Consider the following 26,121-nt stretch of genomic DNA (forward strand, 5'->3'; position numbering starts at 1 on the left):
GGGGAGGGGGCGTCGAGCAGGGCAGGGGAAGGTCTGGGGGCTCGGAGAGGGGGTAGGCCACTGGGGCGCTGGGGGAGGAGAGAGAGAAGAAGGGGGGAAGTCTGGGGATGGGAGAGAGCTCCCCCACGTTCAATTTTGCCCTCTCCCCCATTTTGTCCCCACAGATGAGAACTCACAGACAGAACGGGGGAAAAAACCAAATGCACATTTATTAAGCTCAAGACATAGACACCGAGGGTGCAGGGAAACGGATCGGATCTTCGGAGCGGAGACAAGGAGGTGCAGGGGAGCAGTACATGGGGATTCTGGGGGGCTGCGGCTGGACTCCCGGACCCCAGGAGCTGGAGGCCTGAGTCCCTGGATCTGGGATGCAGACGGGCTCTTTGGGGGATCGTCATTGCCAAGACCTGGGGAGGGGCAGCGGGGTGCAGCGGCTCCAGCCTCGGGTGGGTGGGGCGGCTCATTCGGGGGAGCGCTCCCCGGCGCAAGGCTGGGGTCCCCACCGCCTCCACCCGGTCCTCAGGCTTCCGCACTCAGGCAGGGACAGCAGTGGAGGTGCCCAGGGCTGGTTTTACACACCGCCACCTCCAGGGGCTGGGGACCGGGGTCGGGAGGAGAGAAAGAGAGAGACCGAGAGAGGGTCAGAGAGCTGCGGTCAGCGACCAGAGAGGTGCACCCCGCCCCCTCCCACAGCCAGTGGGCACCCCCCCTCCCCCCCGCCCTGTCGTCTCCTGAAAGCCAGATCCCCAGGGACTGTCACCCTTGAGCTAGCCACTGAGGAGCTGTCTTGCCTACCAAGCCCTGCTCCATTTAGGGACACTTGTGTGGCTTTTGTCCGCCCCCACAGGACACTGTCATGGAGGGGAACACACTTGTGATGAGGCTGGAGATCCCTGGCCCAGCTTGGGCCTTTCTGGGATGTCCCCCTGCCAGAAAGAGTCTCTCTCCCCTTCCTATGTCCCCAACCTCCTCTTACACGCCATCCCATTCCCACACCCCATCTCCCCAACATTTGGACGCAGTCAGAATTCCCCGTTTCCCACCCACTTGGGACCATCGCTCAGCTGTAGTGGGTCACAGTCCCGTGCATATTCCGAGACCTTGCCCCCCCCTCCGCCCCCCCCCAGTTATCCACAAAGTGCCCCATTAGGGTTTTTAAATCTCGTGAAGAGAATATGAAACAAAACACATGAAATTCCACACCAAATCCCCCCAGGCACTGAGTACCCCCAGGCCCACTTTTTAGTTATAAGACCTTTATGAGAGGCAGAGAGGTTCCCTTCTGGTTTTTAGACGTCCCTGAAAAGGACGCAGTTCCACTAAAAGCAGGTCAAGATATTTTTACATAATTCAATTAACACCCCCAAGGAGTCACAATCTTGCCTCTAAGGTTTATTCCCCCCTGCATCTTTATCTCTGTCCATCTTCCACACCCTCTCCACACCCCCACACCCCTCACCCCTTCACACCTCATCACACCCCCCCCCCCGCAGTCCTCACCCCTTCACATACCCCCTCCACACTCTCGCACCCCCTCCACCCCCTTCACCTCTTCACACCCCATCGTACCCCTACCCTCTCCACATCCCCAACCCCTGCACACCCCTCACCCCTTCACCCCTCCACATACCTCACCCCTCCACACCCCCACCCCCTCCCCACCCCTGACCCCTTCACATTCCCACCCCACTCCACACCCCCTCACACCCCCATGTCTCCCACCCCCTCCACACCCCTCACCCCTTCATCCCTCCACACCCCTCACCCCCCCACACTGCCACTCCCTCCACACCACTACCCCCTCCACTGCCCCATCCCCTCTAACACTTCCATCCCCTTCATCCCCAACCTCTTCACTCTTTATCTGTCTGTGCTTTCCACCCTCATACTCTTTACATCCCCATATTCTCTCTTTCCCGAGGTCAGTTTTTAAAATCCATATTCTATACATCTCTCCTTTTGTTATTTTGATACAATTATCCAGGAACCCTTCCTTCCTTCCCTCCCTCCCCCCTTTTCCCCTTCCCCCTCTCTTCCCTTTCCACATTCCTTTTTTCTTTTTTTAAGTCATCTCTACACCCAATGTGGGGCTCGAACTCACAACCCTGAGATCAAGAGTCACGTGCTCCACTCACTGAGCCAGCCAGGTGACCCTTCCCTCCTTTTTCTTGATCCTTTCATCCTCCTTCTTCCCACCTGAACAATGAAGTCTGGAAAATATTCTGTCTCCCTGCCTCCTCTGGCGCTCCGCTCCTTCCCCATCCGGACCTCACAAGTCCTTCTCCCGAGTGGGGCCCCTCTCTTCGCAGACTTGTGGCTTTCTCCTCTGGGGGATCATTTCATCCTTGCTCTCAAGGGCCGCTGTACTTGTTTCTGGGAAGCACCGGGGACTCTAAGACATTTCACATCCCACTGACTCTCCATGGCTTAACCTCTTTGGTCTGCGGGGCCTCAGCTCCTGCTGAAGTTGCCACATCCGTTCTTGGTGGCATCATTCTCAGGGACCTCCAACGCAGCTCCCCTTCCCCCTCCGGCCCCCACCTCTTCTCCTCCCAGACCGTAGCTCCCTCGCCCTCACCTGAGGAGGGAAGCTCCGACTTACAGGATTTGCACGTTGGGCTGTGGAAACAGAGAGAGAGAGAAAAGCATAATGAAATCCGGTAGCCGTGGGCTTACTAGGAAGGACGGGGCAGGCTTTGGGGACTTTCTGTTCTGGAAGTGCCCCCGCACCCCAGGCCGCCCCCACCCCTCTCCCCTCTCTCCCCACTGCTGCCAGACCTCTCAGACCTGGAGTCCGCCTTCCTGCACTTCACCTTCTTGCCTGTTAGGAGACAGACACAACGAGACAGGACATTAAGGGTCTGGACAAAAGGCAGCGGGGAAATGGTGGGTGGCCAGCGACGCCCCCCCCCCAACCCGAGGCAGCCTCCTCTGAGGGGCTTCGGAGCCCAGGAAAGGGTCACACTTACTGATAATGATGAGGATGCCTAGCAGGAACAATATGGTGGCCAGAGTCATGCCCACCGTCTGCACCGTGTCATAATCTGGGGAAGATAATGGGGGATGTCAATGTGGGGTAGCGCCTCAGTCCTCCCTGGAGCCTCGACCGGGCTTCAAGTCTGCCCCGCCAGGGTCCAGAGTCCAGGGATGCTGCAGGCCGTGCCGGGGGCTCCCCCAGTGGGCTAGTGTGAGGATGGGGAGCGGAGCTTGGTCCCTAGACCTTCTCTAGAAGGTCTCTACCCTTCTCTACCCTCTACCCTTCTCTAGATTCTTTGTGTATACATAAAACCTTCCTCTACATCATATATACATACATGTATATATGATACATACATGATATCTACATCATATATATAATCTCACCTCCTTCTACGGCTGGTTCCTCCTGGTTCTGTCCACCACTGTCACCTGTCCAAATCATTGCAGGAAGCAGCCTGCACTGTGGTCTCCTTGCCCCCTAGCCACGGGATCCTATTAACTCCTAAGTCAGATCCCCACCCCACCCTGGCTTCCATTGCATTCCAAGGAAAAGCCAAAGTCCTCACCACAGCCCACACGGCCCTGCATCACCTGGTCCCCGTTCCTTCTCAGACCTCACCCCCTGCACATTCTCCCTCAGTCCCCTACCTCGGGCATATTGGTCTCTCTGCCATTCCTGGAGCAGATCAGACACGGTCTTACCTCAGGGCCTTTGTATTTGCTGTTTCCTCTGCTTCAAAGCTCTTCCCCCAAATATTCCTTCCTTACCAATTTCTGGGCTTTAGTCAAAGGTCAGGGAAACCTTTGGTTGTCCATTTAGAATTTCACCTCCTCTCCTCAACCCTTTATAATGTCATTCTTTCCTTTATTTTCCTTCATGAGAAGCATCCTTGTCTCATATACCACAGTAACCACAGGCCTTGAACAACATGCGGGTCCGCTCATAGGCAGATTTTTGTCAACACACTGTAAATGTATTTTCTCTTCATTATTATATATATTTTTTTATTTTTTATTTTTTTGGTAAGCTCTATGCCCATCCTGGGGCTTGACCTCATGACCCTGAGGTCGAGAGTCACATGCTCTACCAACTGAGCCAGCCAGGTGCCCTTCTTCTTTATGATTTTTCTTAATGACATCTTTTCTCTCGTTTACTTTATTGTAAGAATACAGTATATAAACACATAACATACCAAGTATATGTTAATAGATGATGCTATCGGTGAGACTTCTAGTCAACAATAGGCTATTAGTAGTTAAGTTTTGGGGGAGTCAAAAGTTATATGTGGATTTTCAACTGCATGCACCCCCCAACCCCCACGTTGTTCAAGGGTCGATAGTATTTATTGAAATAAGAATTTATGGAGCACACACTCAATGTCCAGGCCTCTGCCTCAGGGAATTGACTTTCATATTGTGACAAAGCACTGAAAAATAAAATGAAACACCTGAGCCATATGACTATGGCTAGATGTGTGTGCGTCTCCTCTTGGCAGAGAGTCAGGAAGGGCCTCTCCTAGCAGAGCAGTCAATATTTGATCTGAGTCCCGAAGAAGGAAAAGGAGCCTTCGTCAGCTGAATGGAGAGCTAGAAGAGGAGTATGCCTGGCAGAGGGAACCACGTGTGCAAAGGCCCTGAGGTGGGAAAGAATTTGGCGTATTGGAGGAACGGTATGAGTGAGCAAAGGGAGAAGGCAAGGGAGTGTTTAGAGAGGGAACTGGGGCCAGCTCTGCTAGACCTGGGGGTGACTTCTTTAAGCTTCGGTGATGGTTTCATGGCATCATCCCACAATCCTCGTAGGTGGAAACTATTACTATTCCTTATTTACAGAAGAGCCCAGAGGGGAAAAGTTACTTGCTCAAGGCCACACAGCTAGTGAGTGGATAAGCCAGGATCTAAATCCAGGAAGCCTGGCCTCGGTCATATGTTTTTCTGATGACCAAAACATACCAGCCTGGAGTTCTGGTGAAGATTGAAGGAGACCCAGAGAGGGTATCACTCCCCCCTCCCCCAAATCTGATTCTGCCCTCCATGAACCTCGCTGATAGAAACTGAATCCACATGTTCAGATGGCCTGTGGTCCAGCAGGTATCATGTTGGCATGACTGAAGCCACTTTAGCAATAACCTGTGGGGACCTGCAACCACCCCTTTATCCAGCCCCAGGGTACCCTCATCAGAATCTGCCACTCACCATAGTAAAATGGGTCAGGTTCCTGAGGAACTGTGGGAAGGAAGGCAGGAAAAGAGAGAGAGGGAAAAAATATTTCAACACTGGATTTCTTAACATTTTTGAGGTTCCAGATGGGGCCATTGGCCCAATGGTTTCTGGGCAGAAATCAAATAAAGACACCCTTTGAGCTAAATAATGATATAGCCTCATAGCAGGACACAAGGTCTGAAGAGTGGAGCATAGGCTGGATTCCAGCCCGACTCACACCATTGGTCAATACTTTCCCTTGTGCAGTGCACAACCTACCAAACTGTACGTGACAGTCCTGGTCCTAGCCCACTGTGGAAGCCTGAGGCAAACTATGGACGCATTTCCAAAAAAAAAAAAAACCATACACACTCCCATTTGCACATGCTATTGGTAAACCGGTATCCCACTGGTAAACTGCTGAGTGCATCAGCTTCCCCTGAATATTCCCTAAAACTTTTCAGTCACCTGACGGCTCCAGAAGTCAGGCACTGTGGCTATTATTCTCATAATAATGCCTCCTGCCACCAAATCCAACACAGAGGAGCTGTCCTAGAATATACCTTATTATATTATCTTTAATATATCCTTTGCTGTTTATTTCTAAGACATCATCAATGTTAAGATTCAAAATTGATTTCATAATAGTTTTCTCAGTGTGTGTGTGTGTATATACATGAGTAAGTATGTAACTCTACCATATGAAACATACCCATCCATTAGAAGACTCATTCCAATTTCAGAAAAGCCAACGTGTGGATAAACTCTGTGTGTGTGTGTGTGTGTGTGTGTGTGTTTACTTTTCCCCATCCCCGTCCCAAACCACACTCCCCTTCAGGAGAGCTCAGACCATCCTTCCATGCAAGAAGCCCATCTTGATGGCTCCCTAATTCCTCTGACAGCTCTCAGAACATTCTGACTTGTCTAGAGCAGAATTCTGCAAAGCATGCACCACTAGCGGAGGGGAACCAGGAATGCCAGGGGCAATGCCAGGCACGGTCGTTAGTGTTCTTCCCTCTTCCAGCCTCAGGGAAGGATGGCAGCTGCCCTGAGTTTGCGGGGAGACCGTAGGACTAATTCTGGCCAGTAAACTGTCAGTGGAAGTGTCAATGTCTCTTCCAGGCTGGCGCTTTTCAAGTGCTCATGCAAGAGGTCCCTTTTGCCTTTGGCCTGGTGACATGAACACTCGAGATGGTGGCCGTTCCCATTTTCTTTGGTGAGTAGAGAGCCCGGGTCACCCCGTGATGGACACATAGTGAGAATCCTGGTTGTCAGAAGCCCCTGAGATTTTTGTGACTATTTGTTACCAGAGCAACTCTAGCCTCAACTGACTGGTATAGGGGCACTTAGGCCAGACTCTGAATAACACTGATCCACACAACGTGTAAGTTCGTCCTTCTCAGTTCCCTGTCTGGTCTTCTAAGAGGAAGTCTTAGGTAGGCGCAGACGTGTCCTTAACACCTTCCACCTTGTTAATGTCCCTCTTTTCCCAAGAGAAAACAGTCCTTGGGCTCAGAGCCTTCAGCAGGCAACGATATCTAGGTAGAATTTCGTGACATTATTTGGTTTTCTCCTTTAGTTGTTTAACCAGCATTTGATCGCACTGCCTCCGTGCCAGGTCCTGGTCTAAGCACTTCACAGGTGCTAATGCACCTAATCTTCACAGCCACTCTCAGAATTAAGGTGCTATCTTCATTCCATTCCACAAACAAGGACACCGAGGCCCAGAAAAGTGGAATCACTTCTTAAAGATCATTTTTATACTTGCAAGGCAAAAAAAAAAAAAAAAAAAAAAAAAATCCTGATTTTCCATTTGTGATGGTGATACAGAATGAAGCCAATTAAATTAGTTACTTTTTTAAAGACTTTTATTTTTACAGAATCTCTACGCCCAACGTGGGGCTCAAACTCACAACCCCGGGATCAAGAGTCGCGTGTTCTATTGACTGAGCCAGCCGGGCGCCCCTAGTTTTTTTTGTTTTTTTTTTTTTTTTTAAAGTTAATCCTGGGGCACCTGGGTGGCTCAGTTGTTAAGTGTCAAACTTTGGCTCAGGTCATGATATTGCGGTTTGTGAGTTTGATCCTCACATCGGGCTCTGTGCTGAGAGCTCAGAGTCTGGAGCCTGCTTCAGATTCTGTGTCTCCTTCTCTCTCTGCCTCTCCCCCACTCACGATCTCCTTCTCTCTCTCTCTCTCTCTCTCTCTCTCTCAAAAATAAATAAATATTAAAAAAATTTTAAAACGAAGTTAATCCTTTAAAGGAAAAAGAATGAACATGAGTGGGGAGCATTTGGATAGGGCAAAAACTGTGAAGGTGGTCCTCGAAAGCATCAAGTTGGGGCAACATGATTTTAGAGTCATGTATGCTTAGCCCCCCCCCCCCCGCCCGCCACCAGATGGGGAGTACATTGCTTTGACGCGTCTGCTGTTAATCCTGGCATTTACAAAAGTCTTCCAGAGAAGTTTTCTAAAATGAATAAATAAATGAGTGACTGACTGACTGACTGAACGAATGTGAGCCCTGCTCGGCTGCAGAAAGCTGCATCACAGATGGAATGGTTGGACTAGCCTGCTTCGTCCCCTGGGTCTCCACACAGCCTGCCTCCCCAAACCAGCGGGAGCCCACTGGGTGAGGACCTGCTCCAGGATCCTCTTTGGTTGCACCCTGGGTGCTCCGTGCGCCGTGCAGAAGTCCCTCTTCTGGTCCCTGCCACCCCAGCAATCTGGTTCCTCGGGGCGAGGCTGGGCTGAGGGTGGAGCCAGGAGGCAGAAGAAGAAATGTGCACCACTCCTGGCCAGTTGCCAGGGAGACATCAGGAAGGAGGTGGTTGCTATGGCAACTGGGGCATCTTAAGAGGTGAAGAGAGGTAATGGGTCTGGGCACCCCAGGCTAGGTGGGGTCCTGGGGCTGAGGTTTCTAACTCCGAGGCCAATCTCGACTCCCTCTGCTCCCTTTGTACCTCCCGGTGTTGCCCCTGCAGGGCTGGCTTCCGGCCAAGCCCAGGGTTCTTCTCAAGGGTGGGACCCCAGGCCCAGTCATGCTCCTGCACCCCCTTTCTGTTTGCCCCCAACTCTCCCTCCTGCTTTCTGACGGGGTGGAAGAGCCCTCATCCCCTTGCACTGTGCCCCCCCCCCAACAATCCATTAATCAGCGTAAGTGGTGCAACACACAACATGCTCTGCCTCCGCCCCCCTCCCTGGGGTTTCCCAAGACCTGTGGTCCCCCCTTCTGCTATGACTGGGGGAAAGGTGGGGGGGGGGAATGGTGAGGCATCTGTCCTCCCACCTCTGCCCGTCTGCTGCCATCGATCCTGTTAACCACCATCTCTGCGAAAAGAAGCCCTGGGCTCCCGCCAGGCCTGCTGGCTCAGCCCTGCCCCCCCCTCCCTAGGGTGGCTTCCAGCCTCTGCAGCCCCCCCACCCCGCCCTGCTTCAAATTCTGCAGATATGGCTCAGTGCAGCAGCCCCTGCCTGCCGGGAAAGGGGGCAGGGAAGGAGAGATCGGAGTGGAACCGGGGTTCCCTTCACCACCAGGGGCTCCTCGGCACCACTGGCCTATCCCTTCTGGCCCTGCTCTCTGTGCGGGAAACCCTCCGCCGGCCACCCGCCCCCCCCCCCCGCAATTAAAGCATTCTTCCCTTTGCTCCTCTGCAGAGGCGGGCTCAAGAAAGGGGGCTCTCAGGGGGCAGTGAGTGTTTAAGTGGGTGAATAACTGGGTTAAGGGGTGTGAAATGCAAACTGCCGTGTGGCTGGATAGGGGTGAGGAGGGACATTTGTGTGCACGCTCGAGTGCACCTCCCGGACCAGACAGCACCCCTGGATGTGGGCTGGGAACGAGGGTCCTGCCACCCATTCTGGCCCAAGGGGGCTCACTGCAGTGGCATGGCCCCACCCCATGGTGCTCCTCCTTATCTCCATTTCTCTCCCGCGCTGTGGGTCCACCGCTCTCTCCTGCTCTATGTCTTTCTCTCCGCCTCTCTGTCTCTTTGTCTCTGATTTTCTCTTTCTCTGCATCTTTCTGTTGCTCTCCGCCCTCCCCTTCACTCTCTGAATATCTTTCAGTCTCATATCGGTGCTCTTCCCGGGTCTCTCTCTGTATCTCTGACTCGGGGTCTGCTCGTGCTCTCTCTCTCTCTCTCTCTCTCTCTCTCTCTCTCTCTTAGGCTTTCTCAATTTCCACATTCCTTTCTGCCTCCCTCTCTCTCCTGTCTCCCTCCATCTCTCTCTCACTTCCTCCAGCTCTCTCCCCCACTGTCTTTCCGTCTTTCTCCCTCCTTCCCGCTGAACCTGCCTGTCAGAGATTTCAGGAGACACCCACCATAGGCGCCAGGGCTGGAAGAAAGAGGGATGTGGACCCCCTCCTTTTGCCCACCTCGGAGACCCTGAAATTTGCCAGAGCCTCTGTGGTCGCAGACCCACCCGTTCCCACCCTCGAAGCCCGTCCCTTCGCGTCCACTACCACCGCTGTGCAGGACCAGCCGCCTGGTTGCCATAGCTACCGGTCCGCGCATCCTTTCTCCCGGGACTGCCGCTCTCCAACCGCGGGTCCCGCACAGAAACGACACCACCGGGAGGGGGTGTCCAAGAGGCCTGGAGGGGCGCCAAGGGGTGCGCTGCAGGGGCCTCCGCCCTGGGAAGGAACGGACACCCCCTTCCCCATTCCCCTCCCTTTTCGGTGCTGGAATCTCCCTAGATCTTCTCTCCTAAGCTCTGAGATCCCGGAGCCTCCCCCACCCTCACCCGCGCGCCCTCTCCCCGGGCGGCGCTCACCCTTTGTGGGGGCCTGGGTCGGGGTCGCCATGCCGGACCGGAGCAGGGGGCGGCTGGATGCCGAGGTGGTGAAGGCGCGGCTGCGGCAGCTGGAAGCGGGACGGACTGATGTCGGGGGGAGATGGGGGAGCCCTCGTGTGGGGGGTGCCGTAGCCAATGGGGGCCCGGAGAGCCCGCCCCCGTCCCGGCCACCCCCGCCCCCGCCCCCGCCCACTGCCGACGTCCCCGCCCCTTCCCCAAGGGTGGGGGCGCCCCCTGCCGGGGCCCAGGGGGCGCCCGGGCTTTCGCGCAGAGGGACTGACAGATCCACAAAGCGCTGTCGAGAGAGAAAAGCACGTTTTATTGAAGTCTGGGCGGCAGAGAGGAGTCTGTGGGGGCAGGGCTGGGGAGGAGGGCAGTCCGGGTGGTGGTGGTGCTCAGGTGGTGGGTGGGAGGCGCCAGGTGCCAGGGGAATCCTGTGGGGGTGAAAAGGGTGAGGGGCAACAGAGCCCCCCAGCCATCTCATCCCACCCTTCGTCCCCTTCTCCTGCCCCCCTCCCCCAGCCTAGCCCGAGCTGCAGGACCTGGCTGGGTTCCATCGCGCCAGGTGTCTCTACCGCCTGCGGGTGGACAGACCTGAGGGGGAACACGGAGAGTTCGGGTGTCAGGAGGGGCACCCCAGCTCCTGCGGAGGGGGGAGCGACAGGGGAACTCCCGGACCTTCGCTGTCGGATCAAGTCCCTCCCTCCGCAAGCCCAGAGAGGACCAGGAAAGGGGTTCTTGGAACCAGCCTTCACCCCCAAACACCCAGTCTCCCCCAGACTCACGGCGGATGGAGCTGCGGAAAGTTCCCTCCTCTTCATCCGGTTCCCCGGTCCTGGGAAAGGAGAGGCAGAAGGACGTGGGGATGAAAAAAGAGAGGCAGATGCTCCCAGGAACCCCCCAGTACAGCCCTCATTTCACAGACCCCGGTACTGAGGGCCAGAGACCGGCGAGGAGCAGGCTCGGGGGCCGCCAGAAACTAGAAAATCGGGCGCACCCAGGAGCAGTTTAAGCGTGTGGCAGGACGCGCTCCAAGTGCCTCCCGGAGTGCTGGGGAAGAGACTGGAGGTTGGTGGGGGAGGGATGGCCGAAGGGCTTGAGGACAGACGGCCTGGAGACAGCCTAGGTTAGAAACCCAGAACCCTCATCTTCTAGCTGAGTGATCTCGGGCAAGTGACTTCACCTCCTTGCGCCTCGGGTTTCCTCCTCGATAAAATGAGGTTGTTAATGACAGTCTCATGCAAGGGGCGTGAGGAGTAAATAACATAATACACGATAAAACAATATCTGGCACGTGGGACTAAACATTAGCTATTCTTTAAAATAACATTTAGAATTGTTTTCACACGGAGAAGGGATTCATACATTGCTTTAAATTTTTATTTAGAGATGAATCAAAGAGCTGGGAACAGGACTCTGAGCTAAACTGGGCCGCCAAGTGCGGTGATCTCATTTCGCCGTGGCTCCTTCTTTCACAGCACTTATCACGCTTTGTGATTTTATATTTGTGGGGCTGCGGGAACCCACGGCCGCCGCCCCCACTGGGCTGGGAGCTCAGCCAGGCAGGGAGGGCAGTTTAGTTATTCACCGTTTGGTCCCCAGGGCCTGGCTTGCGGCTTGGCACGTAGTAGGTGCTTAATACGTATTTGCCGAAGGGTCTCTGGCTGTGTGTGGGTCGAGTGGACGCCCTGCCTCACTCCCAGCGCCCTTCTAGAGCGGAAGGAGGAGAGTGAGAGCCCCGAGGGGCCTCTTACCTCTGCTGCTGGTTGAATTTGCACCGGCATCTTCTGCCTGTGGGTGGGGGTAGGAGGGCAGGGCTGAGATTCCGCTCCGGGCGGGCACCGAGCGGCGCTCGAGCGCCAGCGCCAGCTCGCGAGGGGCGGAGCCGTGGGGACAGAGGCGGGGTAGGGGCGGGGCGGGGGCGGGGTAGGGTAGGGGCGTAAACCGGGCGGGCCCGGGCAGGATGGGGGCGGGACAGAGGGCGGGGATGGGGGCGGGGAGAGGGCGGGGCAGGGGCGGGGCGGGGACGAAACACGGCACCTGCGGGGGCTGGAGGTAGCAGGGTGGGGGTACTCACTCAGGACGATGAGGATACCCAGGATGAAGAGGATCCCGGCGATGATGAGGCCTCCGATCCGCAGGGTTTTGTAGTCTGTGGGCGGCAGGGAGGAGAGTGAGAACAGGGAGGGGAGGAGGAAGGACAGGAGAGGGGCAGAATGGGGAGGAAGGGGCAAGGAGGATCAGGGAGGAGAACAGAGAGATCAGTGAGAGGAGGAAACAGATGTGGGAGGAAGAGAAGAGGGATGGGGAGAGGAGGGGGTGGGAAGGAAAAGGAAGAGGTAGGCAGGGAGGAGGGAGGAAACAAGAAAGTAGGGGAGGATGATGGAGAGGATGAAGGGAACAGAGGGGAGAAAGGGAGATGGCCGCAGAGGATGAGCCGTAAGACATTGAGAGGTAAAAGGAGAAAGAGAATCAGAGAGACAGGGAGGGGTCAAATAGACACACGGAGACACAGAGACACAGACAAGGGGAGATAAAAACAAGAAGGAGTCAGAGAGCCTTCTGAGAGACGTGAGAAAGAGAGAGAAGGAGACTGACAGAGATATAAATACTGAGTCAGAGATAAAGGAAGAGAGAGATGAGGAGGAGTGGGAACAGGACCGGCAAACCCAGGCCACCCACCCTCCCAACTCCCAAGCATAGATGCCCCTCCCTCCCTCACCATAGGTGAATGGATCGTGTTCCTGTGGAGCCTCTGGAAAGAGAAAGAAGTCAAGGGTTGAATGCTTCCTGGGGCCCTGGACAGGAAGGGGCATAAAGAGACCTTTTGGGGGCTTTCCTGTCCTGGGCTGAGAGTCTGGGGACTATTGGACCCTGAACAGGCTGTCCACCCCTCTCTGGGTCTTATCTGCCTCATCTGCACTGTCCTGGGGCAGGGGTCGGGGGGCAGGTGGTCACTTAACTGCTACAGCTTTCCGCCGCATCCTGTGTTGTCCTTGAGTCTGTCCTGTGCGGGAAGTGGGGCTCCATCCCACCCTCCACATTTGTCTGCCCTGGGCATCCTCCGCTCCCCTCCCCCACGTGAAACCTCCAATTTCCTGGTACCCCACTGACTCTGTTTAAGTTGGAGTCTCCAACTTGGTTCTCTTGAAAGGCTTCCCTCCCCTCCCTCGGGGCTGAGGTGGGTAGCGGGCTACCTACCCCAGACTCACCTGCGTTGGCCATGGTGAGGAAACCCACACAGAGAACCAAGATGTGGTGGAGAGATGCCATTGTCCTGGAGAACACCAAGGGTCAAGAAACGTGTTTCCTAGTACCCCCACCAGTGGGGCTTGAACCCAAGGGGTTAAATCAGACTCCCGGGGGGGGGTGTGATTCCAAAACCGTCCATCATCCAGCTTGGCCACTTTGAGAAACAGGGGCGCCCCCTGCTTCATGCGGACACAGTGTCACCAAAACAAGCCACAATGGGCAGGGGTGAGACACACAGTCACAGGGGTCTCCCGGAGGCCTGGGCCGCCCTACAGCAGGCGCCAGATTCCCCGCACCTACCCAATGGGAAGACTGGGATGGCTCGCCCCACCCAGACTGAGAGACAGACGCACGGGGAGAGGTGAGAGACACATGCAAGGGCCCACCTGCCCGCCCACCACGGCCCTGCTGCATCCGTGTGATATCCCAGCTCTCCTGCCCTCGGCCGCTGGCCGGCTCTCTGCCTGACCCTGGGTATAAATATCTCCCACTTCACCCTGGAGGAATTTGCCTCACACAGGCCACCATGGCAACAGCCTTCCTTCCCCCACTGGGGGGTCACTCCCAACCCTGCCAGGGTGAGGCCGGGCTGCCACACGGCTACAGGCTGTCCCTGTGGGGAAGGCCACCCCTTCTCCCCTTCTGGAAATGATGAGAACAGGGGAAAACATCCCTGTCTGCCTGCCTCTGGGTGACTTTCATAGGCAGACACCAGGCGAGTCGCATGAGGCCCAGACCAGCCAGGCTGAGAGACAGAAGACAGATGCCAGGGGCAGGGACACACACACACACACACACACACACACATACGCGCGTGAGCACACGCAGTGACAACGCCCACTCCCCAAACCTCTGGTTGGAGCAAGATGTGGGGTGGAGACAGTCACGAATACGATACTCCTCATCTGAGCCTCCCGTGCTCCCAAACAGTGACGCAATCTGACCCACACACGTGAGTGTCCCAAACCCACCCCAACCAGGGTGCACGCTCTGCAGCAGGGGAGGGAGGAGTTGCGCCCCGCACTCCCGCTCCCGGGGAACCCCACTGTCCCCACCACGCTCCCTTCCTCTTGGGTCAGGCCTGCCTGGAAAGCCACGGGCTTGGCCACTCCTGCTCCCAAAATAGGTGGCCCAGCCAGGCGAGGGGTGAGGCCCGGAAGGGAGGGCAGGGGACGCTCACCCCAGTCAGGCTGTCCCCTGCTGAAAGAAGGCCCCCAAACGTCCGGCTGTGCCGGGGGTGAGCACTTTGGACCCCCTGGCCCAGAGCTGGACTGCGCCGCCCTCAGCGGTCTCCCCTCCCGGCCCCACCCCACCCTCACCCTCCCCAACCAGCAGCTGTAACTGGAGCCCGGGCTGGAGGGGGGCCAGGGGGCGGCCCCCAGCCCAGACCGCCCTGGCCCGCTAGGTTAACTCTCTCGGCTCAGATGGAGGAACACTACCGGCGCTGGGGACAGCTGGGGAGAGGAGGTGTCGGCAGGGAGGCCTGGACATGCAGGCACGCACGCACGCACGCTCGCCCCAGCGCCCCGGACAGCTTCTGCCCTGCGGTGGGAGGTGTCAGTGACTTTCTGTGAGGTCCCTGGGAATCGGGCCCAGTTGGGACCTAAGGCCATTTGAGCCCTTAGGAGCCCGCTGATCCCTGACCCCAGGGTTCTGTGGAGACCTGCTCAGCGCCACAGGGCTATTTTGGGGGCATTTCAGTGTGTGTGTGTGTGTGTGTGTGTGTGCGTGTTTTCCGCTGCTGGCTGTGAGGTCCCCCAGGGGTGCACACCACACACATTCACACGCACACACAGAAACCTAAACACCCCGTTTATCTGGGCACAAAAGCAAACAAATACACGTGTGTTCCCGCATACAAACACAGAGGCAGACACACAGAGAATAACACACCCGCGGGGAAACCCAAGGACCCTCCCACACAGCCCACAACACCACCAGCCACACAACCCTGACAGACACACTTGTGGACACGCGCCACGCGCACACACACACAAATGCACAAATGCACAAACAGGACCTAGCTGGCCACTCGGGCACAGACGGACACGCTTATGCACTTGTGTTCGTGTACTTGGAGACACCACCCGCTGTGAGCTGATGGGCTGAACCCCCACTCTCCTGATCTCACGTGGCCCGGAGGAGAACAACACGCACGGTGTCCTCCTCATGGGCGGGCCAGCTTCACAGGCACTGGTGACGGAGAAACCCGGGATCAGCTCTGAGCTCTGCCACTCCTGGCTGTGTGACCTCGAGCAGCCCATGGGACCCCTCTGTGTCGTTTCTGCCCTATAAAATGGAGAAATCGCTAAGGTCGTCCGGATAAGGCCGGGCCAGGCTCGGAGGTCTCTGAAGCCCACACTGTCTTGTCATTAACTCCATTTTAGAGATGAGCAAACCGAGGTTTAGCAAGGTGGAGCTGATCCTGCTGAGGTCCCCGGTGCTTACGGACAGAAACAGCCCCCAGCCTGGAAGAGTTAGACACGGGCCCAGACTCCGTAGGACACCAGAGCCAGGAGCCAGTGAACATGCTTATCCGCAGGCACAGACACAGCCCGCCTCGGAGGACCCAGGGGGCTTTGCGACACCCCCTCGCCCCTGTATGTCTGAGCCTCTGCCCCTCATGGCCTTGCACCCCGGGGTCACCAGCAGTCTCTGGTTAATGATAACCCTGATGTTTACGCAGCCCTCGGGAAGGCTGACAGAGGAGCAGAGAAGTGAAGCAGGGCTGGGAGCACCGGACCAGCCCCAGCCAGTCCTTGGCTTCCCTCCCTCTCGAGGCCAACTGCTCCAGAGAGGAGCAGCTCAGCCACTTTCTAGCTGCGTGATGTTGGGCCCATGACTTAACCTCTCTGAGGCTCAGTTTCTCCTTCTGTAAAGTGGGGATAAAACAGTAGTCACCTCAGAGGGAAGTTAGGAGGACCGTCGGAAACGATCCGTGGAAAACATTTAGAACAAAGCCCGGCAGTCAGTGACACGCACCCGTTAGGTATTGTCACTGTCGCCATTGTCATTCTCCTTGTGAGCCGCAGCGAGAACCCTGGTGGCTGAGTACTCTGTGAGTATGGATTTAGGCCTGTCTGCGTCCCCTCTGTGTCCCTGGCACGAAGTTCTTTATCTGTTCAAAGACCCCGTAAAGAAGTTTATCATCCCTTACTGTACAACTGAGGCAACCGAGACCTGAAGGGCCTGGCTCAAATCACAGAGCCGTTTGGGTCCAGGACAAGCACTTGGGTCCGGAGTCCACACCCAGGCCTGCCCACCACGGCGGGGCGCCTACCCTGCGCTGACCCACGAGCGGGGGCCACGGCCTCCTTCATCTCACGGAGTGCTCTGCACACCTGGGGAGTGGGTGCCACCGACTGCCCCCCTCGACAGATGGGAAAACTGAGGGTCAGGGAGGTCAAACGACTCGCCTGAGCCCACGCAGAACCGAGCCCGTGGTCCTTCCTGAGCTGGTGCCGGTGAGCCCCCTGTCCTCCACGTCTTCCAGGCGTGTGCAGCCGTAGCCAGAGATGCCGTGTGTTTCCCTCAGGGGTGGGAGGACGGAGGTTAGGTTTAGATCTGTCCAGTGCCATGAAGCGAATCACTTAATCACTTCCTGCCTCGTTTTTCCCACCTGCAAAGTGGGGATCCCACCTCACAGGGCTGTTGTGAGAACTGAGTAAATTCACGTTAAGTCAGGCAGACGGTAAGTGCTCAATGATTATTGTTACTACTCTTTCAGGTTGGGGGAACACGTGTCATTTATTTCTGGATTTTGCTTATTTAATGCTAAAAGCAGAGTCCAAATGAAAACAACCAGTGTTCGTGAGTTCTGGTCTCCCGAGAAAGAACACAAAAATCACGAGACAGGCCCTGGAGCCGGCTGCCGGGGCTTGAGTGCTGGCTCAGCCCCAGTCAGCAACCCAAATCGCAAATTACTTGACCTCTCTCCTCAGCGTTTGTGCCTGTAAAATAGCCATATAATAGGGTCAACCTGAGAGAGCTGTTAGCACGAGCTAGTAAACTTTTAGGACAGGGCCTAGTGCAGAGCCAACGCTGAGGGAGGGGGTGGCACCATCACCATCATTGTTTGCTTGCGTTGGTTCCTTATCCACGGCGGGTGGTGGGCACTCAGGGGTTAATTTCAGGCTGGCCAGGAGGCTGTGAGTTTGGGGCAGGGCAGCTGCCCTGCCCTGTTTGGCCACCAGAGGGAGCAGCTGGGCCTTGGTGACCGCACACATCACACCCTCCGGGAGCCAGGGGAGGGGGCTGGCTGGGCGTGGCCAGGATGGCTCCAGCCCCCAGCTGTCTCTTCTCCCACCCCCTCCGCCTGCAGAGCCATCCGGTCCCCACCCGGGTGACATCCTCCTTACACTCCCTGAGTGGGGTGGAGTGGGAAATCTGGGGAGGGGGCTGGCTGAGAGTGGTCAGCTCCAGCCCTTTGTGGCCCCTCCCCTCCCATGGGGCCATCCAGTCCCTTCCTTAGGGCTGCTCTTCCTATGGCCTCTGACCCCCTCCTCCTTCTTACGCTGCTTTGCTGGGCGCACCCGGTGCCCAGTGAGTCCCTTTCCCAAACCTCCAAGGAGAAGGGGCGTGGGAGGAGGGGAAGAACGGGGAACTGGAAAGGGGGGTGAGAAATAAAGATAACAGACAGAGAGAGAGACACACACACAGGCCAACAGGCAGACAGAGACTCGGAGAGAGAAACAGAGATAGAGAGACAGACGGAAATAAAGAGAGAAAGTGGAAAACAGGCTAACTCCCTGAGTCAGAAATACAAAAAGGGACAGAGACAGACAGACAGGGAAAAAGAAGTAAACAGAAAATCAGACACCAAAGGGATAGGGGAAGAAAGACAGGCTGAAAGAGAGACGGAGGAAGGAGAGCGAAGCCAGGACGGGGCGTGCCAGCTGGAGGAATGGACGGTCGCCTGGCATGGGACGTGTAGTGGCCCCAGCCCACAGAGCTGGGTGGGCAGAGAGGAGCCGGGGCGCAGCGGGGGTGAGGGGGGATGGGAGGGGCAGGCGTTGTGCTGCTGCTGCTGCTGCTGGCCGGAGCGGGCGCCGGGGTGGCCTGGAGACCACCAAAGGGAAAGTGCCCTCCGAGCTGCTCCTGCTCCAAGGATAGTGCCCTGTGTGAGGGCTCTCCAGACCTGCCCGAGAGCTTCTCCCCGACCCTGCTGTCACTGTGAGTGTCACCGCGAGGGTGAGGATGGGAGTCCTGGGGCCCCAGGGCTTGGGGGCAGGGGGCCGGGCCCCCGAGGACATTGGCCCTTCAGGATCTTGGGAGGTGGGCAGCAAAGGATGTTGGGATGCCTCACAGGGGGCTGCTGGGATTGGGACAGGAGCGGAAGGGCAATCCCGAAGCACAGGGGCAGCGTTTGGGGCCCCAGAAGGGGGACGGCTGGAGGGAGGACTGAATGTTGCCAGGATCCTCACCAAGTGAGGAGGGCAAATGCCTGTGTCCCTGGGATGTAAAGGAAATACATCCAGGGTTGGGGTGGCATGGCAGCATCCCCCAGACAGGGGACGGCTCTGGGGCAGGGCTGGAGCCTGGGGGCGGTTTTCTCCTCACCCACCATCGCCCACGTCCCCAGCTCACTCGTTAGGACTGGAATCACCCAGCTGAAGGCCGGAAGCTTCCTGAGGGTGCCCACACTGCACCTGCTGTGAGTGGGGCCCAGCTGAGTGGACAACTAGCTCGAGGGAGTGGGTGGGTGTTCACGCAGGTGCGTGGGGGAGGTGTGCACACATACGTGTATGTGCATGTCTGTGAAAGCACCGTGTGTGTGCGTATGTGCGTGTGTGTGTGTGTGAGACAGTGCCCACCTGGGTTGAGGGTGGAGGCCGAGGTTAAAATGTCAGAGAGGGGGCAGCAACTCTGCAAAAATTCTTTCTTGCTCCCTTGCCAGCCTCTTCACGTCCAACTCCTTCTCCGTGATTGAGGACGATGCATTTGCGGGCCTGTCCCACCTGCAGTACCTGTGAGTGAGGCCAGGGGATGGGGGCAGGGACAGGGGCTTGGTAGAGTGTGGCTCCTAGAGTGGAGGGAGGTATAGAGGCTTACTGGCACGGGCGGGAGGGTCCGGACAAGGGTCCCTCCTGGAGGGGCAAGAGGCCTGGCGTCTTGGCAAGAAGCCTGCTCACCTCCCCTCTCTGTGCTGCAAGGTGCACAAAGGGCCTAGGGAACCCAAGACTGTTTCTGGCCCTACCCGGCTTACGGGAGCCCGGGGAGCGGACAGAGAGGCCGGAGGCAAGGAGATGTTTCGAATCAACAGGAGACAACTCTGAGGCGGTGGTGGTAGGGGTGGCGGGGAGGGCGGTACGACGACGCCGGCGTTGGGCCGCTGTTGGCGATAACGGTGTTGAAGGCGATCCTGCGGCCGCTCGCGGGGAGGTGCCGGCACGATGGGGGACCATGGAGTGGGGATGACGTTGGCAAAGATGGCGGACCCGATGGCGGTCGCGCCGGTGGCGATACTGATGATGGAGTCTGATTAGCGTTATCAGTGTCGTGGGTGTTGGCCGTCACGTATCGGTGTTGCTATTGGCGGCGGCTGTGGGTAGGATGTCGGCGTCGGCGTCGTGTGGGCGTAAGGGCGACGTGGTAGGTACTGGGCTTGGCGGGGACGACGGAGGTGCCGGTACGTGGGAAAACTGCGGCAGTAGGGGTGCTCGTGGCGGGTAGAGAAGGGGGTGCTGGGGACAGTGGGGCCGTTGGTACCGGGAGCGCCTGTCCCAGTGCCAGTGCTTCTGGAAATGGTGGCAGTGGTGGTGATGGGGTGGCAGCGTTCGCTGTCAGGCTGGCAACGAGCACAGGGTTAGGTTCCTGGCTCCTGGGATTGTAGTCTGGGACCCTGGGGAGGAGAGGTTTCCAGGGAGGCGTCGGCACATTCCAGGGGCCTAGGGGTCCCGTGGGGTGAGTTCCCCCCAAGCACGACGGGGCCACAGCAGGGAACCGAGGGCCTCCCGCTCACCATGCCTTCCCTCCGCAGCTTCATCGAGGACAATGACATTGGCTCCATCTCTAAGAACGCTCTCAGAGGACTTCGCTCACTCACACACCTGTGCGTGCCCCCGAGGCCTCGCCCCTCTGCTCACCAGCCCGCCCTGACAGGCTCCCCCAGACCCCATCACCCCATCACGCGGGGCATCCAGGTAGCTGGTGACGGTTCCTCCTCTCTCTCTCCTTCCACCAGGAGCCTGGCCAGTAACAATCTCGAGACCCTCCCCAGATTCCTGTTCCGAGGCCTGGAGACCCTAACTCATGTGTGAGGCTCAGGGGGGCTGGGCGGGTCGGGGAGTTGGGGAATGTTTGAGAGGGAAGCGGATTGCTGTGCCCACTTTCGGTTGACATAACTAAGTACGGCTGCAACGGTCCTCACATATTTCCTCACTCACCTCTGGGGCCCCATCCCGAACCCTTGCCCGGGGAGGGGGCGGGGAGTGTGGCCTCCAGGGGGCGGTGGAAGCCAGGTCGCAGCCCCCTCCCCGGCCTCTTGCCCCAGGGACCTCCGCGGGAACCCGATCCAGTGTGACTGCCGCGTCCTCTGGCTGCTGCAGTGGATGCCCACCGTGAATGCCAGCGTGGGGACTGGGGCCTGCGCCGGCCCCACTGCTCTGGCCCACATGCAGCTCCGCCACCTGGACCCCAAGACGTTCAAGTGCAGAGCCATAGGTGGGGGCATTCCGGGCAGGGCGGGAGGGACAGCAGGGGTTCCAGAAGAAGGCGGGAGATCAGGGGAATGGCTGCCAGGGCTGAAGGGCTCACCTCACTCCCTGCTCTGCCGTTTCCCAGCTTGTGAGACCCTGGGCAAGCAGCATCACCTCCCTGAGCCTCAGTTTCCTCATCTGTAAAATGGAGGTAATAAACAGTGACGTAGTGAGAATTCAGTGATGTATCTGCACCTGCATCTGGTGCAGAACCTCGGATGGGAGGCCCTCCTGAATGTTCACTCTGCTGGTGTTATTAATATAAAAACGACCTTTTAAAAATACTTGCTACGATCCTTCTGCTTGCCCATAAATATATTTTGGTACCTTTACGGGTCCCGGGCACTGCAGAAGACTCAGCAGCGAGGAAGCGCAGAGGAAGGTGGAGCGTGAGAACCCAGAGCGGTCAGGGCTGGGATGGGGGAAGCCGACAGAGCTGTAGGCGCCCAGAGCCAGAGCGAGGGCCGGGGAGGGCTTCCCGAAGCAGTGCGTATTTGAGTTCAGATCCGAAGGCTATAGACACAATGATCTAAGTGTGAGACACGTTTTTGGTCTGTGGGACCCATAGAACCGGAGAATTTCACTTCAGTTATCCCGCAAAGATTCACTCTGTGTCCAGCCCTGGGAGAGGCAAGGGGCACCAAGATAGGGCCCCGCCCTCAGAGCCCTGGCGGGTGAGGACGCAGGCATTAAATAAAACGTTGCAGAAATAAATGTACGCTACGCCTCGTGATAAACACGGGGAGTGGTGAGGGAGATTAAGTGAGGGGGGCGGTCCTACCTTCCATGGGGCATTGATTGGAGAAGGCTTTTCTGGAGAGGTGGCTTCAGATCCAGAAGAGCGCTGTAGACAGAGAGGACAGCATGTGCAATGGCCCTGAGGCAGCAGAGAGTTTGTCCTGCTTGAGGGTCACAGGCAGGCAGTGTCCCGGGGAGTGAGTGCAGGAAGGGACACAGGTGACACTGAAGGCTGCAGGGGCCTCACCGTGTACGACTTTGAAAGCCACAGAGAGCAGAGTGGACTTTATCCTGATGGCCGTGGGAAGCCGTGGAGGGCTCGGAGCAGGGGGTGATGATAGGATGGACGTTTTTAAGGGATCCACCTTTGGGTGGGCATCCTTGGTGGTTTCGCTCATTGCTTCAACCCTGGTACCCGGAGACAGGGCCTGGCACATAGAGTGATGTATTAGAACCTGGAGTCTACCGCCGGGCCCGTCCGCCACCGCGCTGGGCGACCTTGGCGCATCACGACCAAAGCTAGGCTGCTTACCATGAATTAGAGAAGAGAGGAGGGACTGAGGTGAGCAGTCCAGGGCGTGGGGCAGCCTCTGGGTGTTGTCCTGGCTTTCATGATTGAAAGTGAGTTATGGCACGTCCACGTGCCGGGTCACGGGGAGAAGGGGAAAGGGACCGAGTCTGGGACGAGCCGTTGCCAAACAAGTGAGGCGACCGTTTTACCCCCATCGCTTGGCTCTTTTTCCCTTGGAAACCCGGTGTGGACAGGGCCACGCCTCATCTCAGGAGGGAGGTGTCGGGGGAGTGCTGAGACAAGGTGGCCTCTACCCGGGCAGTTTTGTGCTCCAGTCCGATTTCATGGAAGACGTCAAGGATGGATTGTGCCGGACGGTCCCGTGCCTGCCTCTCGGCCCGTTTCCTCATCTGTAAAACGGCTATGATGAAATGTCCCTCATAGGGATCTTGTGGAGTTAAATGAATCGATAAATACGTTGTTTCTAAGCAGTTATTTGATGATGTCATGCAGCTTAGAAAACACAGTATGACCGTGTTGCTGTGACTTAATTCGTCTATAGATCAAAAGATTCGCTATCGGTCCCTTTGAGGTGCACACCCCTCATTTCAGAGATGTGGAAACCGAGGCTCAGCGATGAGGGCCCTCGGGGTCCCCCGTGCCTCCCTGACTCTCTCCTGCCACCCCCAGAGCTGTCCTGGTTCCAGACGGTCGGGGAGGCGGCGCTGGGCGTGGAGTCCTTCTCCTACCAGGGGGAGCCCCACATCATCCTGGCACAGCCGTTTGCGGGCCGTTGTCTGATCCTCACCTGGGACTACAGCCTGCAGCGTTTCCGGCCTGAGGAAGAGCTGTCCGGTGAGCGCCCCCTCGCATCCTCCTGCCTGTCCCCGTAGCCTGCCCGGTGGGGTGGGGCGAGACCCCGACCTGCCTGGCTGGCCTGACCGCCCCTCCTGCTCCCCGACCCCCCACAGCGCCCTCGGTGGTGTCCTGCAAGCCACTGGTGCTGGGCCAGAGCTTCTTCGTGCTGGCCGCCCGCCTGTGGGGTGGCTCGCAGCTCTGGGCCAGGCCCGGCCCCGGCCTGCGCCTGGCCCCCACACAGGCCCTGGCCCCACGACGGCTGCTGCGGCCCAATGACGCCGAGCTCCTGTGGCTGGACGGGCAGCCCTGCTTCGTGGTGGCCGACGCCTCCAAGGCGGGCAGCACCACGCTGCTGTGCCGGGACGGGCCCGGCTTCTACCCTCGCCAGAGCCTGCACGCCTGGCACCGGGACACGGATGCCGAGGCCCTGGAGCTGGACGGCCGGCCCCACCTGCTGCTGGCCTCTGCCTCACAGCGGCCCGTGCTCTTCCACTGGCTCGGGGGCCGCTTCGAGAGGCGCACAGACATCCCCGAGGCTGAGGACGTCTATGCCACACGTCACTTCCGGGCCGGCGGGGACGTGTTCCTGTGCCTGACACGCTACATCGGGGACTCCATGGTGAGGCTGGGCCCCTCAGGTGGGGCAGGCAGCGGAGGCCACAAGCCAGACCCGACCTGCGGCCCCCTCAGGCCTGGTCTTTCAGCACCGACCCCACCTTGCACACCGGCCTCGGCCTCGAGACTCTGACCTGACCTCTCAGGCTGACCTTCGAATTCTGACCCCACCTAGTGTTCTGATCTTTGAACTCTGGCCGCCCTGACACTGACTCCAAGACAGTGACCCCTCAGGCTGGCTCACCATAAGCCACTCCCTGTCCCCCGACATTGACACTGGCCCCACGATTCTAATTCTACCGCCAGACTCCGGCTCCGTAACTCTGACACGCTCCAGACTCCCACTTGACCACAATCACCGCACTCTGAGTCTCCGGGGCTGATGGCCCACCCCCTCCAGCATTCTCATTCTGGGGTGAGATACCGCCAGGCAGAGCCTAGAAGGCACTGATCTGACTCAGGTGTCCCCAGGACACGTGTGGGGAACAGACTGTGGGTGTAGGGATGGAGGGGGGGAGACCAGGGAAGAGCCTGGCGTCATGGTCCAGGAGGGAAGTGACTGCGGCCGGGCCGGAGTGCAGCCAGAGGAGATGGGAGAGATGTATCCCATCGTAGGTAAAGCTGACCGACTCTGTGTGGGGCGTGAGGGGGAGAGAGGGGCCAAGGATGACTTCAGGTTTGTGGCCTGAGCAGCTGGGTGGTGACACGTGTGAAGGTAAGAAAGCTGCAGGAGTTTGGGGACCTACAGGCCTGTCTCCAGGCTGTCCCAAGCGCTCGGAAGCGCAGAGCGCTGCCCGCAGGCCTGGCCCTCCTGGACCCCAGGCCCTAACTAGTGGCCACACTTCACAGGTCATGCGCTGGGACGGCTCCATGTTCCGCCTGCTGCAGCGACTGCCCTCGCGTGGTGCCCACGTCTTCCAGCCGCTGCTCATCGCCAGGGACCAGCTGGCTATCCTGGGAAGCGACTTCGCCTTCAGTCAGGTCTTGCGTCTTGAGCCTGACAAAGGGCTCCTGGAGCCGCTGCAGGAGCTGGGGCCCCCAGCCTTGGCGGCCCCTCGCGCCTTTGCTCGCGTCACCGTGGCCGGCAGACGCTTCCTCTTCGCCGCTTGCTTCAAGGGCCCCACACAGATCTACCAGCATCACGAGCTAGACCTCAGTGCCTGAAACGCGAGGGGACCTTGAGACCTTGGACACGGCTCGGAGGGGAGGGGGCGCTGGCGCGGGGAGCCCCAGGCCTCTGGACACTCACTTGAACGGCCTCCTGGCTCTACCCGGGGTGATGGTATCTGTGAGGTACCGACCACAGGCCGAGTTCAAGACAAGGGACTTGAACTTCCAGTCTGAAGCAACATCTCCGCCCGTGGCACACGTTCCGACCAAGCATGACTTGGGGGCTCGGGCTGGGGCACCGCAAGAAGCTGGGGTACCGAAGCCATGGTGGGGGCGATGTGCAGAACTCCATGAGGTCTGGAAGCGCCCCCTCAAGCCCACTCCCCTCCTGCTCCCTCTGAAAGTACTGAGGAGGAGAGAGCTTTCCTTTCCCTCTAAACTCATTCCGGCCAATCTCTTTTAGTGCCCGCCTCCGTGACGTCATCAGTCGCTGGGCCGGTTTCCCCGCCCGGGCCTGCTAACTTCCTCTGCTGCTTTGTGCGCATGCCTCCTGCCCAGGCGGAAGCCCAGCGTGTTGGCCCTCTCGCGCCTGCGCAAGAAATAGGTGGGAAAATAGGTGTTGTGGCTGGAGCCCCGGCTACCCTTTCTCTGGAGAGGACAGGAAGTGTATAAGCTCAATAAACACGCTGTGCACCTGCCTCACCCATTATGGGATCTTTGGAAGAAGGTGTCTCTTGGGTGGCTTGGGGGGGGGGGGGGGGGAGAGCGGGAGGAGTGGTATCCCAGGAGCAGTGTTATGGAGGGGAGAGGTCACGGGGTGCATTTTGGCTGCCCCTGCTGCTTTTTCGCAAGCCCCATGAGTGTGGGCTCACGATTATGGGGGGCCTCATGGGATGTTTGAAGGAAATAGGGCATTATGAAGGGACAAATCGCTGGTTTATTGTGGATCTCTTCTTTGGGTCATGTCTCAGGGCATCATAGGAGATAGTTTTAGGCGTTTTAAAGGGTTTTAGGCGTTATATGGGGTGGCCCTTGGGGACATTTTGGAGATCTTTTTGAGTAATTGGGGAGTCTCAAGGGAGTTTGAGGCTCCTTGGAGGTTCTCACGCCATATGGCCACTATATATTATTAGTCTCATGGGGAATTATTTAGAGAACTCACAGGGACAGTTGGGTACTAGGAAGAGTTTTCTATAATCAAGTGGGGTCCCAGAGGTGAGTGGGGGTGGGGGTCATGGGGTCTTTCTATTCTAATCATAATCTATGTGACTCCTCATATCGTGATAAGAAGATCCACATCCTTGTTTTCCTGGGATGGTCTCAATGCCCACTTGAATGTCCCAGCATTCCATCTGGTTAGAGCACCCTTTC

The 26,121-nt window shown here is 57.8% G+C and overlaps 3 protein-coding genes and 1 long non-coding RNA gene across 13 annotated transcripts; 1 reads left to right on the plus strand and 3 right to left on the minus strand.

Moving 5' to 3' along the window:
* Nucleotides 1-185: 185 nt before the first annotated feature.
* On the minus strand, nt 186-10,016 carry FXYD7 (FXYD domain containing ion transport regulator 7). 5 transcript variants are annotated; one of them, XR_006211791.1, is made up of 7 exons: nt 9,949-10,016; nt 5,173-5,202; nt 2,970-3,044; nt 2,788-2,821; nt 2,579-2,619; nt 2,197-2,373; nt 186-594 (listed from the first exon to the last, which is right to left on the minus strand). XR_006211791.1 is itself a non-coding variant. In XM_042969100.1 (6 exons), the coding sequence occupies exons 1-6, from the start codon at nt 9,977-9,979 to the stop codon at nt 572-574; spliced, it is 234 nt and encodes a 77-aa protein (XP_042825034.1). In that variant the 5' UTR covers nt 9,980-10,016; the 3' UTR covers nt 186-571. The 5 variants fall into 5 exon arrangements, 3 of the variants coding, with proteins under 3 accessions (XP_042825034.1, XP_042825033.1, XP_042825032.1); XR_006211790.1 differs by having other exon boundaries at nt 2,779-2,821; XM_042969100.1 differs by lacking the exon at nt 2,197-2,373.
* Nucleotides 10,017-10,267: 251 nt separating this feature from the next.
* Nucleotides 10,268-14,552, minus strand: FXYD1 (FXYD domain containing ion transport regulator 1). Of its 4 annotated transcripts, XM_042969110.1 has the most exons (8): nt 14,402-14,552; nt 13,182-13,246; nt 12,692-12,724; nt 12,047-12,121; nt 11,724-11,760; nt 10,755-10,804; nt 10,512-10,563; nt 10,268-10,403 (listed from the first exon to the last, which is right to left on the minus strand). In XM_042969110.1, exons 2-7 carry the CDS (start codon nt 13,240-13,242, stop codon nt 10,541-10,543), a joined length of 279 nt encoding a protein of 92 aa, XP_042825044.1. In that variant the 5' UTR covers nt 13,243-13,246; nt 14,402-14,552; the 3' UTR covers nt 10,268-10,403; nt 10,512-10,540. The 4 variants fall into 4 exon arrangements, with proteins under 4 accessions (XP_042825044.1, XP_007096822.1, XP_007096823.1 ...); XM_007096760.3 differs by having other exon boundaries at nt 10,268-10,563; XM_007096761.3 differs by lacking the exon at nt 14,402-14,552 and adding an exon at nt 14,072-14,134 and having other exon boundaries at nt 10,268-10,563.
* Nucleotides 14,553-16,858: 2,306 nt separating this feature from the next.
* LOC122234083 lies at nt 16,859-19,844 on the minus strand. The gene is made up of 3 exons (XR_006211809.1): nt 19,418-19,844; nt 19,035-19,187; nt 16,859-17,171 (listed from the first exon to the last, which is right to left on the minus strand). It is a non-coding gene; the product is annotated as an uncharacterized LOC122234083 (long non-coding RNA).
* Nucleotides 18,208-25,452, plus strand: LGI4 (leucine rich repeat LGI family member 4). 3 transcript variants are annotated; one of them, XR_001511841.2, is made up of 9 exons: nt 18,208-18,393; nt 18,803-18,874; nt 19,118-19,189; nt 20,201-20,272; nt 20,405-20,476; nt 20,714-20,883; nt 22,858-23,022; nt 23,139-24,055; nt 24,490-24,559. XR_001511841.2 is itself a non-coding variant. In XM_007096755.2 (9 exons), the coding sequence occupies exons 1-9, from the start codon at nt 18,218-18,220 to the stop codon at nt 24,802-24,804; spliced, it is 1,620 nt and encodes a 539-aa protein (XP_007096817.2). In that variant the 5' UTR covers nt 18,208-18,217; the 3' UTR covers nt 24,805-25,452. The 3 variants fall into 3 exon arrangements, 2 of the variants coding, with proteins under 2 accessions (XP_007096817.2, XP_007096818.2); XM_007096755.2 differs by having other exon boundaries at nt 23,139-23,644; nt 24,490-25,452; XM_007096756.2 differs by lacking the exon at nt 20,714-20,883 and having other exon boundaries at nt 22,730-23,022; nt 23,139-23,644; nt 24,490-25,452.
* The last annotated feature ends 669 nt before the right edge of the window (nt 25,453-26,121 follow it).

Source organism: Panthera tigris, chromosome E2 (assembly GCF_018350195.1).
Source record: "Panthera tigris isolate Pti1 chromosome E2, P.tigris_Pti1_mat1.1, whole genome shotgun sequence".
In the NCBI taxonomy this organism is placed as follows: domain Eukaryota; kingdom Metazoa; phylum Chordata; class Mammalia; order Carnivora; family Felidae; genus Panthera; species Panthera tigris.